The 13,312-nt window shown below is 38.8% G+C and overlaps 1 protein-coding gene across 1 annotated transcript in view; it reads left to right on the top strand.

The window, feature by feature from the left end:
* The window catches only part of AP3B1 (adaptor related protein complex 3 subunit beta 1), a 309,804-nt gene that overhangs the window by 122,590 nt on the left and 173,902 nt on the right, over positions 1–13,312 (top strand). Inside the window, exons 8-9 of the mRNA XM_006119130.4 lie at positions 9,541–9,699; positions 12,431–12,528. Coding sequence (XP_006119192.1) covers positions 9,541–9,699; positions 12,431–12,528 — 257 coding nt within the window. The remainder of the gene's footprint in view (positions 1–9,540; positions 9,700–12,430; positions 12,529–13,312) is intronic.

Below are 13,312 nucleotides of genomic sequence, written 5' to 3'. Positions count from 1 at the left end.
CCAGAGCCAAACATCTCCCCTCCCTGCTGTCACCCAGTTCTCTTTCTCCCCCAACCTTATATCCCGGTCCCAACAGACACCACCGCTTGAAACACAACCCCCACCTTTTCCATTATTTTCAATGGAAAAATTGACCCTGCGTGTAACACGTTTTCACCTAACACGATCATTTTCTGAAATGTATCTGTAGTGTTAAATGAGGAATTACTGTATATCCTCATCTCTCAGAGGTATTCTGGAAATATATTTAATATTTGAGAAGCACTCAGGTACTATACTGTTGAGAGACATAGAGAAACCCATGAGGGAACTAACAGTTGTCTTCAGAACAGAGAAAGATTTAAATAGTGTACAGTAACTAATACATGAGATCACATATTGAACAATGCAGATAAAGAAAATATTGAATAGTTGCTCATTAATTGAGCACTGTCCATTCTGTACATTGAATTAGAGATTTTGTGGAAAAAAGTTACCAAGTAATTAAAGACTGCATCGTAATACAGATGCACACAGAGACTGAATTAAGGTTGTACATGAAATCTTAATTCTGGTGTTTCCTAGCTTTTTTGAATACTCAATTATGCAAATTTAATATTCTCATAAGTTTTTTTTAGAAGTTTGTATAGAAGACACATGCTCAACATAATCTGAGTAACAGTGTTAGTGAATCCTACAACATTTACTGATACTAATAACTAATTATGCTTTCTCTTGTGTGCATGTGCAACATATTTTGTGTTCATATTTTAAACAGAGGTTGATTGCTAATTTTGAATTTTCTAATGTCTGTTACATAAATAGTATTTGAGTTAGGGATTGTTACCCCAGAGTCTCAGTAACAAGCATAATCTTTTGAATTAATTTAGAATTTAGGATAAGGGATCTGATTGATGATGTTAAATGCTCTGGTTACCAGAAGGGAGGCCCTTGACACCGTATCTGATCACCGGTGATTTCTCCCCCCAAAAAAACACGCTTGGAGTCCAGATTAGAGTTCACTAATATATTGTAGAATTTAATTTGACAAGTGCATGAACAAGAACAAAAAAACCCCAATAAATCCAACCCCCACCCCAAAACAGAAGAGAAAGAAGACAGAAAGACCCCAATACAGGTAAGGTATTTATACGTTACAACAGTCTCTGTGTTGCCAATCGTGGTACTGGTGCTTGTGATCTGCTACTTTTGGGCTCAGGTTAGCCCTTAGGGAGGAACCGCAAGTGATCCCTTGCAGTTCTGGGATGATTCTCGCTGGGCCTTCACCACAACGGAGTGTTTCAGGGATGGTGACGATGTGATGGTCCGAGGCAGGTAGAGATCAAACACCTCTGCTTGGTGTATCCCAGGTCACCAGGGCTGAGCCTTCACCACAGCATGTGGGAACCCACCGCAGTTGTGAATGATCCCTCTGCCTTTTCCCTCTGTGGCGCTGTGCTGCCCTCGCAGACGCAGACCGGAACACTGACCACCCACACCTGGGTCAGGGCTTTTTTTCTTTTTAGAACCTTTGGCAGGTAAACTGTAAACTTGTGTAGGGTGGTGTGCACAATTCCGGGCTGGGTGCAAAGGATCTTGTGTGCCTAATGCAATTTTGGTACTGAGTGCAGACACTCAAGGTGGGAAAAGTTTAACTGATTTTCCAGAAACTCCATTTTGTTTTCCAAAACTCCATTTTGTTTTTACTTACTGATAGCATCAACCGCTCCTTTAAGTGTGCACGTTACCTACATCCTATTTACAACAATTACATTACATTATAAACATTATAAACAAATCAACATTATAATACCACTCTAACAGGATGTTAAATAGCGATTAATTTGCTAGTTGAGTAGTCGATGGAAATTCCATCGACTACTCATCTAGTTGAATGCACAAGAGTCCCAATTGGGGACTCATGTACATTTCAAAGCTGGCACGCCATGTGGAGCCCGGTCCCCAGTTGACCCTGGGCTCTGAGCGGCATTTCAAAGCAGCAGCACTGTGCAGAGTCAGGTAGGGAGTGTCTGGCTCCAAGCGGCACTGCCACTTTGAAATGCCATGAAGAGCCTGCTGCTGGGCTCCTCCCGGCATTTAGAGCGGCACCACCGCACGGAGCAGCTGACCCTGGGCTTCATGCGATGCTGCCACTTTAATGTACCCATCTTTTCTCTCCCCCCTTGCTGCTTCTATCAGATAGAGGCAGCAAGTGGGGGAAGTGACTAGTCGACTATCCTGTTGACTATCTGATAAACATTTGCTTTTAGCAGTGTTTCCCAAATGGTGTTCCGGGGAACCCCAGGGTTCCACGAAGTGAAAATAAGGGTTCCGCGAGAAAATTCCATTACAATAACATGTTGTTTAAAAAATAATTAATATTAAGCATTTATGAATTTTATTGAAAACAATTTTCATTTGTGTTGATCTCATGACCTTGTTTAGCATTGCTTTATTATTATCCTTACTTATTTGTGGTCTACTTTTTCAGCTCCATATATAAGACTGCTATTAGGGGTTCCACAAAATTCTTTTGAGTTTAAAAGGGTTCCGTGGCCAAATAAAATTGGGAAACACTGGCTTATAGGATAGTCAACTAGTCCTTTACGTCCCTAATGTGAATATATAGCCATGATCAAAATATTAATGTTCTTAATGCATCTTTAAATTGGCTATCATCCTATTTTACTTTAGTTGGATTTGTAAAAATGTTTCTTGAGTTTTTAAGTGCTCTGGAGTTTTCCAGGTGCTTGTAGTTTTATTGCATTGAACATAGAACTTACATTTTGTAAAATAAAATACATCCTAACATAATTCAAACTAGAGGAATAATTTGCCTTAAATCTACTATATATTTGAGAGCACCTGTCTGTGTGTCTGTCTGTTCAGGAACTCCTCCTAAATGGTAAGTATACACTTTCCTCTCATCCTAACTTAAAGCAACCTAAGGGTCTGGTTGTTCCAAGAAAATGTGTTGTGCCTAGAATGGGATTGCTTCTCATAGAACCAAAGAGAAAAAGGACAGAATCAGCAGGCAGAATCACCAGCGGCTGGCTGTGGGCACGCTCTTCCTCCTCCCCTCCAGGACTGCCCCAGCCCTGAGCCTCCTACATACTACACACCCTTTAGAGAGGGTGGAGGGGCGATAGTTCTCCTCCCAATTTGTATAGGAGCATTTGGTGGCTGTTCCCCTTTGCCAGAGTGAATGGAAATTGCAAAGTTTGCTGCACTCCTCATTCTATTTGGGGAGCGCAGGGGGCACACTAACCTGTACCTGCCCTAGCTGTGAGACCCCTGCCTCGCCTCTGCCTGCTGAAGCTAAAGAGGCCTTGGATAAGCACTTCTCACCTGGCCCTAAGCTGCTGTGGCAAGAGAGGGCTGGCATCGTCCCCTCTCTCCAGGGCACCCTGCATATGGAACCCTTCATCCCCAGCCTAACCTCAGAAAAACGAATTGAAAATATACATGCTTTGTTTTATTTTATTTAAAAAAAAAAAAAAAATTAAGCAATGCTGGGTAAATCTCCTAATATTACATAAAAGCATATAGAGTAATTTGTGAAATACAGGCAGTCCCCGACTTACGCGGGATCCGCACTTACGAACGGGGCTTTTCTCGCCACCCGTGTCCTCCGGGGCGAGAAAAGCTTCTCCCGGTCTCCCTGGTCTGCTAGGGGGGGTCCAGCAAAGCCGCTGGACCCCCCCAGCAGACCAGGGACACCCGAGCAAAGCCGCCGCCTGGGCGGCTTTGCTCGTTTGCCCAGAGCAAAGCCGCCCAGGCGGTGGCTTTGCTCGGGTGTCCCTGGTCTGCTGGGGGGGGTCCAGCGGTTTTGCTGGACCCCCCCAGCAGACCAGGGACACCTGAGCAAAGCCTTGGAGCACACACGCAGCAGGACAGCCCGGGCGCGCCTGGGCTGTCCCGCTGCGGGCGTGCTCCAAGGCTTTGCTCCCCGTCTCCCTGGTCTGCAGGGGCAGCAGCAAGGGGATGGGGAGGGTGGTAGGTGGATCCATGGGAGCTGGCTTAAATGCCATCTCCCTATAGGCACCCGCTCCCACCGCTTCCTCCCTCCTCCCCCACCTGCTACCTGTGGCAGCAAGGCGGGGGAGGGAGAATTGCATGTAGTCATTAAGATTAACAGACAAGCCCTGGTTAATTGTTTACACAATTATACGCTAACATCCCTAAATAGAAGTTGGATAGGGTAGAATAGATCTAGACAAGGAGGGAAATTCTGGAAATAAATGTGAAAAGGGAGGTGTGACAGGGTGTGGTTACAGACAACCCCTCAGGGGTGCCTCCCGGGGTGCTGACACGGCCACTGCCACTCTCCTTCCTGCTCTCTTGGGGCTCCTTACTGCCCAGTCCTGCTGAGCCAACTCCGCTGGTCTCCCCCAGCCAAGGCCCTGAGCTGAGATCCCTGCCCCCACCAAGAAGCAGTAGAGACACTGAACCTCTTCAAGTCCAAGGAGAGTGCAGTTTAGGGCCCAGCCTCCTGATGTAGCACTCCCCAAATGGGATCAAACCCCAAAGAATTAGGTAAGCTACCTTTAACAATGCAAGGGGGAATGTGCATACTGGTTGCCCTCTCCCCCTAGGTAACAATTATTTACACTGGGTTTCATAGAAAATAAAAATGATTGTATTAAGTGGAAGCAGTAGGATTTAAATAGAAATTAGGGAGAACGGGCAGAGCAAAGTAGGTTACAAATCAAAAGAAACAAACTCTTGGCTAATTCTACATTGAAACCTAGGTAAAAACTCTTCAAACTCACCCTAAAACCTCTTTTCCAGCTGCCATTCTAAACCAGGGCTTTCTTCCTGACCCTGGGATCTTTGGCTGTTTCCTTCAGGTGCAGCCCAGCCAAAAGACCAACGCCTCTGTTTTCCTATTCTTTTTGTTAAGGAGTTGAGGTCACTCCCTACTAACCCCTGCTCAGATTTAACGACAAAAGATTGTTTGACAGTGGCTCATCAAGAAGTTGCGGGTAACACACTCCATGTCTCCCATTTACACATTTGAAACACACAAAGTATTTCCCACTCCATGTGTCTAATTTTACACACAAAAATTATATATACAGTGGAGTAAGATAAACAGAACCAGAGGATCATGACATAAGGGCTACGTCTAGACTACATCCCTTTTTTGGAAAAGGGATTTAAATTAGACGTATAGTAATTGCTAATGAAGCGGGGATTTAAATCTCCCGTGCTTCATTAGCATAAAAATGGCTGCCGCTTTTTTCAGCACGGAGCTTTGCCGGAGAAAAGCGCCAGTCTAGATGCTGATCTTTCGAAAAATAAAGCCTTTTCTGAAAGATCCCTTATCCCTCCAGAAATAAGGGCTAATGTTGAAATTGTAAAATACTTCTGTAACAACCACTTTGCAACAGTTGCTCTAAAAAGTGGGAAGAACCAAACTAACTCTCCCATAAGATGTGTGATGAAACTTAGTAGTGGACTGTTGTGAGCACTATGTCAAGAATTGGCCTAATCTCATTACAGTTTGTGAACAAAAGCATGAAGAAACAGATGGCATTGTCACAGACAAAGGTCTCAACATTGGGCTTACACGAAATGATGAATGCATGTTGAGTGCACTGAAGCCTATTTCTATAGCCTTGAACAAAATGCAGGGAAATAGTTGCTTTATTACTGATGCTGTTGAAATTTGGAAGGAATTGAGTGAGATCTTAAAGAGAAATATGCAGACACAGAGTTAAATTACAAGCATTAAAAAAAATGGAATGGGACAAGCATGATCTCCAGCTTACTTTCTTTTAAATATTCTCAATACTCGGTATCAGGATCAAATCTTAACTACTGAAGGAGAGGAGTTGACTATGACGTGGGCATCCAGCGATCATCCCTCCATAATTCCAACTACAATAAACTTCAGAGCTAAGGGTGAACTGTTCAAGAAATATATGTTTGTTGATGATATTTTAAAGAAAGTCACATCAATGAACTGGTGGAAGTTACTTAAGCACTTGCATTTAGACACAATTGAAGAGATAATCTCATTTTTAATAGCAGTAGCTTCTTCTGCCAGTGTAGAAAGAATATTTTCTTCCTTGTGGACTAATGCATTCCAAATTTAGAAATTGTTTGGGACCTGAAAAAGGCAGGAAAACTTGTGTGTTTTTTTGTTTTGTTTTGGTTTTGTTTTGGTTTGTTCGTTTGTTTCCACATTATGAACAAACAGGAAAATGAAGGGGGAAGACAACTGAATTATCTGCAGTAGCCAATATTTTGTTTCTCATGTTGACTTGGCTGGGAAAGTCGATTTGATTTTTGTTTTTTTATAATATTTCATTTAACTTTTATAGTACAAACAATTTAAACAAATCCAACTTAAAAAAAATTGAACATTTAACTAAATTAATGAATTCATATGCTTATTTTGTTAGAATATTATACGTTTGCCATTGAAGAAAAATCCAGAATACATGTTGTTTTAGTTAAACAATTTAAATGTCTGTCTGGTTATGTTCTCCTCCTAATATAACATGGCAAGAAAATCCTCCAAATATTGATTAACCAGTTGAAATAGAAATAATCTGAAAAGTTTTCAAAATAAATTACTGTTTAAAAATGTGTTGTATGTACTTTAAAAAAAATGGAAACCTACATATATCTCTGAGTTGTGAAGAATAGGTACTAAGGTTATAATAACCAACAAGAATGTACTTCTATGTAGAAAACCACAATTAAATGGAGTCTTCCGACTAGTTATTTAAATCAATCAGATCCACTGTGGTGGGAGCCTTCAGTCTCCCGTTGAAAATGAGTGAGTGAGTAAGGGTGGGGGAGACCGAATGATGGAGGGAGAGAGGACGGAGTGAGTAAAGGGCAATGTCTCAGAGAAGAGGCATTTGATTTTTCTGCAGTTGGAAAGTTGGCAACCTTAGTGGGCTGAGGGCAGGAGCAAGTCTAAGCCTCACCAACCTGGGTGGGGGGACAAGCTGTAGGTGAAGGGTTTCAGCCCTAGGCAGGAGGTTGTAACTTGAGCCTTGGGTCCTCATGCTTCAGCCTTGGGCAGTGGGGTTTGGGCTTCAATCCTGGACACAGGACTAGGACAACCCTGGAACTACTTTGGTGTCCTGACGCACAGTTTGAGAACTGCTGTTCTTGTCCATTAATATTGGTTCAAGGAGAAATCTGTAATAAATGTTAATCATTCTGCAGAGCCACCTATGTAATGCCACTTTTGAGGTCTGCCTGTGCAACCTGGGTACATTCTGGTAGTTAAATGTTAAAAGTATTGCCAGTTGTAGGTCCAAAAATGATAGGTTGGATTGAGTCTAGCCTTAAATATTGAATATGTGCAGTTATAATGTGTAAACACCAAGACCTATTGTAAAATGACTTGAAAAAAATCTGTGGGTCACTTTTAAAAGCTGTGAGTGTTACATCTTAGAGGATCACTCCTTTGAATGCTTGTTTTAGAGGCTAGGTTATCACTGACTGAGAGAAACTATATATACTTAAGAGAATTTCTTTTCATTCAAGCTAATGGACCACTCATGCTTTATTTGGGGGGGTGTGTGTGTGTGTGTGTGTGTGTGTGTGTGTGTGTATGTGTATGTGAACTACGGCCATACAAATTATAGGAAGGAATGTCGCTATAATTCTTAACCCTTAAACTAAGAATCTTCTCAAACCATGTGCCAGAGGGCTCTCAGTGTCCACCACTGTTGATAAAACGGAAGCACTATATGACCCCTGATCTGTCCATTTCTTAAAAAGAAACATCTCCACCCTGATAAATGCCCAATTCCAATGGATTTTTTGAAAGCTTGTTTGAGGCATGCAAAAAATATAAATTGAGTGCCTTTTGTTATCATATGACCGTCAGTGTCATGCTGATACAGAATTTGGAAAACCGTGTCAGACTGTGCCTATTTAATGTAGTATTTTGTATGTAAATATAAGATCAGGACTGACTAGTCTCTGAACTTCAGTTTTATTGTTTTGGCAAAATATTCTTTTTTTCCTTGGTGCAAAGTTCCTTAACTTTCCTAACGGAGCACATTGAAAAAAGGAAAAATACCTACTACTAAAATGTTTATGGAGTGGGATTGGGTAGCAGTGAATGTTATAACACATATGCAATAGTGGCTTCTAAAAGGTGGTCTTGCCTATTTATTCGCAATTAATAGCGAAAAGCTCTTGCATAAATAAAAGCAACTGATGTAAATTTAGCTTTGGCTTTCACTGTAAACTTAAATTTTTACATTTAAACTGTTTATTTTATTAATAATGTCTCCATTTTTATCCACTTAACAATTTTTTAAGAGTCCTAAGATTAAAATAATTTATTACTACAACAAGTGACAGATAGCTATTTTGTTTGCCAAGGTGATACTTGCTGTCAATTTTGTGTGGTTTAAATAGCTGTTTACTTTCCAAGATAGGATTAATAATACAGATGAAAACTAGTTCTTAAGAATGATTGAGTAGACAATGTGGGTGTCTTTTCTGTATGTGAGTATAAGTCCTTTAAAAAAAAAAAAAAAAAAAAAAAAAGCACATGACTCATTTTGCTTAGCTTTGTAATCTTTAAAAGAAAGAAAGTAAATTGCTTAATTGAAATACCTTTTACTATGTCTGAATTGTGAAATGTGTTTGGAAAAGAAAACCTAATTGTAAAGAGAGGGTGAGATCCTTATCTGGTATAAATTGGCCTACTTCTGTTTACTTCAGTGCAAGTACAGCTCCCCATATTGGGAGCTGGCCTAATACTTTAAAATGTAATACTTGTGGTTTCCAACTTAACTATTATTATAATTTATTATTTAAAAAAAAACCTGTTTTGGCACATTCATAATATTTACTCAAAGATATGTAAAACTATTTTCCTTCAGTACAGGTAAAAATCATATCAAGAGTAAGATAATAATTACAGAGTCTTCAGATATTTTTCTTGTATTTGAGCCTTCTGAGGTATAGCCAGGGCTTTTGGCATCTCAGGGCCTTTAATGAATTCTTGCAATTTTCCTGACCAGATCAGTATCCTTCTGATAGGAAGTTAAGACTCAGAGAGTAAATAACTTGACCTACAGTTCACAGAAAATCTGTGGAAGAGACTGGAATGTCAATCATATCTTCCTAGTCCCACTGTTGAGCATGAAACCAGCTTTCCGCTGACTGTGCTTGTCTACATTTGTGTGTAGGTAAATTATTGAGACCACCTTTTACTTCCTTATGTAGCATCAGTGCCTCATAACTTTAAATACCATGATGTTCAAATAGCTAAAGTTCAATTTCAGAAATGCCAACAATTCATAGACTTCAAGTCCGAAAGTGATCATATGATCTTCTAGTCTAATCATCTATATAACATCAGCCATAGAATTTCTAAATATACTTCATTTTAGAGTATGTTGTTGAGATGATATGGTCTTACTTTCTGAACTAGGTGGACTGACAAAAATAGGGAAAAGGATAATATAAAAGCTCTTCTGTAAAATAATACACTTTCATTTTTAATTGTTTTTTATAAATGCTTTTTTATAAAATTGATTGTTTCAAGTCTTTGATGTATATATTTTCATTTAGGATGGTGTTTTGGAAGAGTACAATGAGAAGGATTTCTATGAGTCTGATGAAGAACAGAAAGAAAAAGATCAGAAAGTGAAGAAACCCTATGCTATGGATCCAGACCATAGATTGCTGATACGAAATACAAAGCCCTTGCTGCAAAGCCGGAATGCTGCTGTATGACAAATACCTTTGTTTCAAACTGCTAAGTGTCCATCCTTCTAAAATACTTGAACTGAGTTTTTTTTTAAATATTTGGGAGTAGGTTATACCTTCGCCCCAATATGCATAGGAAATACCCTGTAAAATTGTGTACCTAAACAATAGTTCTGCTGTAGCCAACTGTAAGTAACTAGTTTTCAATTGCGTGCCCTTAAAATTGGGAAAGTACTTGAATTTAATATCTGAAGTCCTGCTATGTGCTCCCTACCTACTCTTAATATTAAGAGTAAGAGGAGAATTAGGCAATACAGTATCTGCTGCCACAGCACTTCAGATCATTTAACTTGTGAGTTTTCAGAAATTTTGGTGAGATAAACCATGTTAAGATGTTGATAAAGTCTTTTAATGAAAACTGTAGGTGCTCCTGATTTATTAGATGTCACTTTTCTTTGTGGTGGAAGTTTTCAGAGGAGCCTGGAGAAGATAAGCACTCTTTGAAAATCTCAGCCTGAGTCCTAGCTTCAGTTTCCCAGCAGAATTGAGGTGGCTAAAACACCTTGTGGACAGTTCATTCAGCACATCTCTGAGAGCTGGATTAAGTGATCTGACTCTTCATAGATGTACAAATCTTTAAGGCAGAGGTAGGCAGTAAAACTGTGGTGGTTCACCAGGGTTAGCTTCTGGTGGGCCACTTCGACTATATTTACCTGCGCCGCCTCAGATATGGGCTATTGCAGTTCCTGTTGGCTGGGGACAGTGATCCACAGCCAACAGGAGCTGCAATCACCCATGCCTGCCAAAGTGCAGATAAATATAGTGGTGGCGGCTCTCCATGGGCTAACCCTAGGAAATCAGAGCCATCCCACAGGCTGGTATTTGCCCACCTCTGCTTTAAGGACAAAAGAAAAAAATATAATTATCTAGTCTGATTTTCTGTACAACACAGACCATGGAATTTTACCCATTCCTCTCAGACCATAATTTCTGAATGTATCTTTAAAAAGAGCAAGTTTTGATTTACTGACTTCAGGTGATGGAGAGTCTACCATATCAGTAGGTATAGTATTCCATTAGCTAATTAAGTTTACTTAGCTCTAGTCTAAATATTTTGAATGTAAGCTTCAGCAATTGGATTTCTGTCTAGATAAGTCATAGACTACATTTTAGGTTTGGAGAGCTATCCATTAGCCAGTTTTTAGGCCATTAATATGTACTCCATTGGTGTTGTATAGTGTTTATCATTTAATCAAAATATACTGTGGCATTGTAAGTCAAATGCCTTACTGAAATCTAACTATGTTATGTCAACATAATTATGTTTATCAACTTAATTTGTTATTGCATCAGAAATAATTAAATTTAAGAGCATAAAATTGTGATTGGTCTGAAAGGAACTTCAAAAAATCATTTAGTCGATCCCCTGCTCTGAGACAGGACAATGAATACCTACAACATACTTGAAAAGTGTTTTTGTAGAACCTGTTCTTAAAACCTCCACTGACAAGGATTCCACAATATACGTTGGGAATCTATTCCAATGCTTAACTCTCTATATAAAGTTAAGTTTTTTTCTTAATATGTAATCTAAATGTCCTTTGTGGTAGATCATTTCTTGTCCTACCTTCAGTGGACTTGGAGAACAGTTGAATAGCTTCATCTTTACAACAGACATAAATATATTTGAAAACTGTTAGGAGGTGCTTCCTAAGTCATTTTCTCTCAATACTAAACCCACCTAGTTTTTTAAATCTTTCCTCACAGTTGAGGTATTTTAAACCTTCTTTTACTTTTTGTTGCTCTCCTCTGGGATCTCCCCGGTCTGTCCATTTTTTTAAAAAGGTATGATGCCCAGAACTTGACACAATACTCTGAGGCCTCATCAATGCTAAGCAGACTGGAACAGTTACCTCCTGTTTCTTACATGTGGCACTCCTGATACTTCACCCCAGAGTATTAGCCTTTTTTGCAACAGTATCACATGTTCAATTTGTGGTGGTCTTTCTTTTCTTTCCAAACTGCATCTATTATAATCCATTTCATGACTTAGTTCAAAATATTAGGCTGCCCCACGTGCAGTAAACTAAAGTCATCCCATATATCTTTTTAATATTAGTACATTTTCCAGGAGGAGAACCTATTAAGGTTTTAAAAAACAATTATAGTGTGTCTTTTACCTTTTTGTTACTTTGATAAGTATATAACCCTACAGGTTTCGTTTTGTTGTTTTTAAGTCCTTAAGTCATTTAAATGCAAATGCCTTTGGATGGATGGATGGATGGATGGATGGATGGATGGATGGATATGGTAACCAGAAAAGGTTTTTGCTTATGGCATTACTGGTTAAACTAACTAATGAATAGCTATTATTGAAATTAGATTTAATACAAATAAAAAGCAAAAATATTTATATAGGTTTAAAGGGAATTTTTCATTATTATGTACTGATAAGGCTGTCAATTCTGGTTTATTAAAAATATCAGTTTGATTAGAACTTTAGTTGCATCTGATTATTTATTACTGGAAGGAATGTAAGTTATTCATTAGCTTAGAAATCAGAAATGAAAACATATCTTCACTTTTGAATCTGCCTCTTCATATGAAAGAACATATGCAAAAAAGGCAATTTAAAACTTTGTACTAGGCAATGAGTATGTAATTTTGCAGCTTGAAAGTAGAGGATGATATATATTGTGTAATTACTTCAAGGTAACAAATTGTTCTGAATGTTAACATTTGTATTTTCCAGGTGGTGATGGCAGTTGCTCAACTTTACTGGCACTTGGCACCAAAGTCTGAGGCTGGCATTGTTTCTAAATCCTTAGTGCGCTTACTTCGTAGCAGTAGGTGGGTCAAGCTATTTTGTTGAGCATCAAACAACTTGCTGTACAGTTTGCCTTTCAGTTTTAAATTATATATAACTCATAAACTTCAGCTTATAACTTTGGGTGTAAACTGGTACTTGTAAAAGTCTGCCAAAACAGTTCTGGTCATAGAATAAACTGTGATTTATACCACTAAACAATATTTTTCCAGGCCTCCTCATGTATAGTATGTGTTCCCTAGCTTACACAGATTTCTTCTTCAGGTCACCCATAATTCCTCTTCTATCGTGGGACCATCACAGCTACAACAGTATAGAATTATTTTAAAAAGAGAAATATTGTTTCTCAGTGTAATGATGCAGGCTTTTTTGACATGTCTTTCCTAAAACTTAAAAAAAAAAAAAAGTTAAGGATTTATTTAGAGTTTTGAAGCTAGTATTGCAAGACACATATCAAAACAAAAACTCAAAAAGGTCGCATATATTTTAAAATATGAATCTAAAAAGAAAATGTTTACATGTCTTCAATACAAAAACAGCTGTATTAGACAACAATTTGGTTTCACCTAGTAGTCATGCTGCAAATATGGGATGGACAAAACTTGGAAACTAACACGTGTTTTAAAGGGGTTTTCTAAGATAATCTTCTAAACAGTTAGTAGTTAAGCAGCATACACTCCACTCCCAAGCATTTGTCAGAAGGCTGTATTCATATTCTTCTAAACTGTAGCCTACAAAAGAAATACAAGTATTTGTCTAGCACAAATTTTACACATGGTAATGTTACATGAATTGACTATGAATATC

Source organism: Pelodiscus sinensis, chromosome 6 (assembly GCF_049634645.1).
Source record: "Pelodiscus sinensis isolate JC-2024 chromosome 6, ASM4963464v1, whole genome shotgun sequence".
Lineage (NCBI taxonomy): Eukaryota > Metazoa > Chordata > Testudines > Trionychidae > Pelodiscus > Pelodiscus sinensis.
This window is presented reverse-complemented; position numbering and strand designations above follow the sequence as displayed.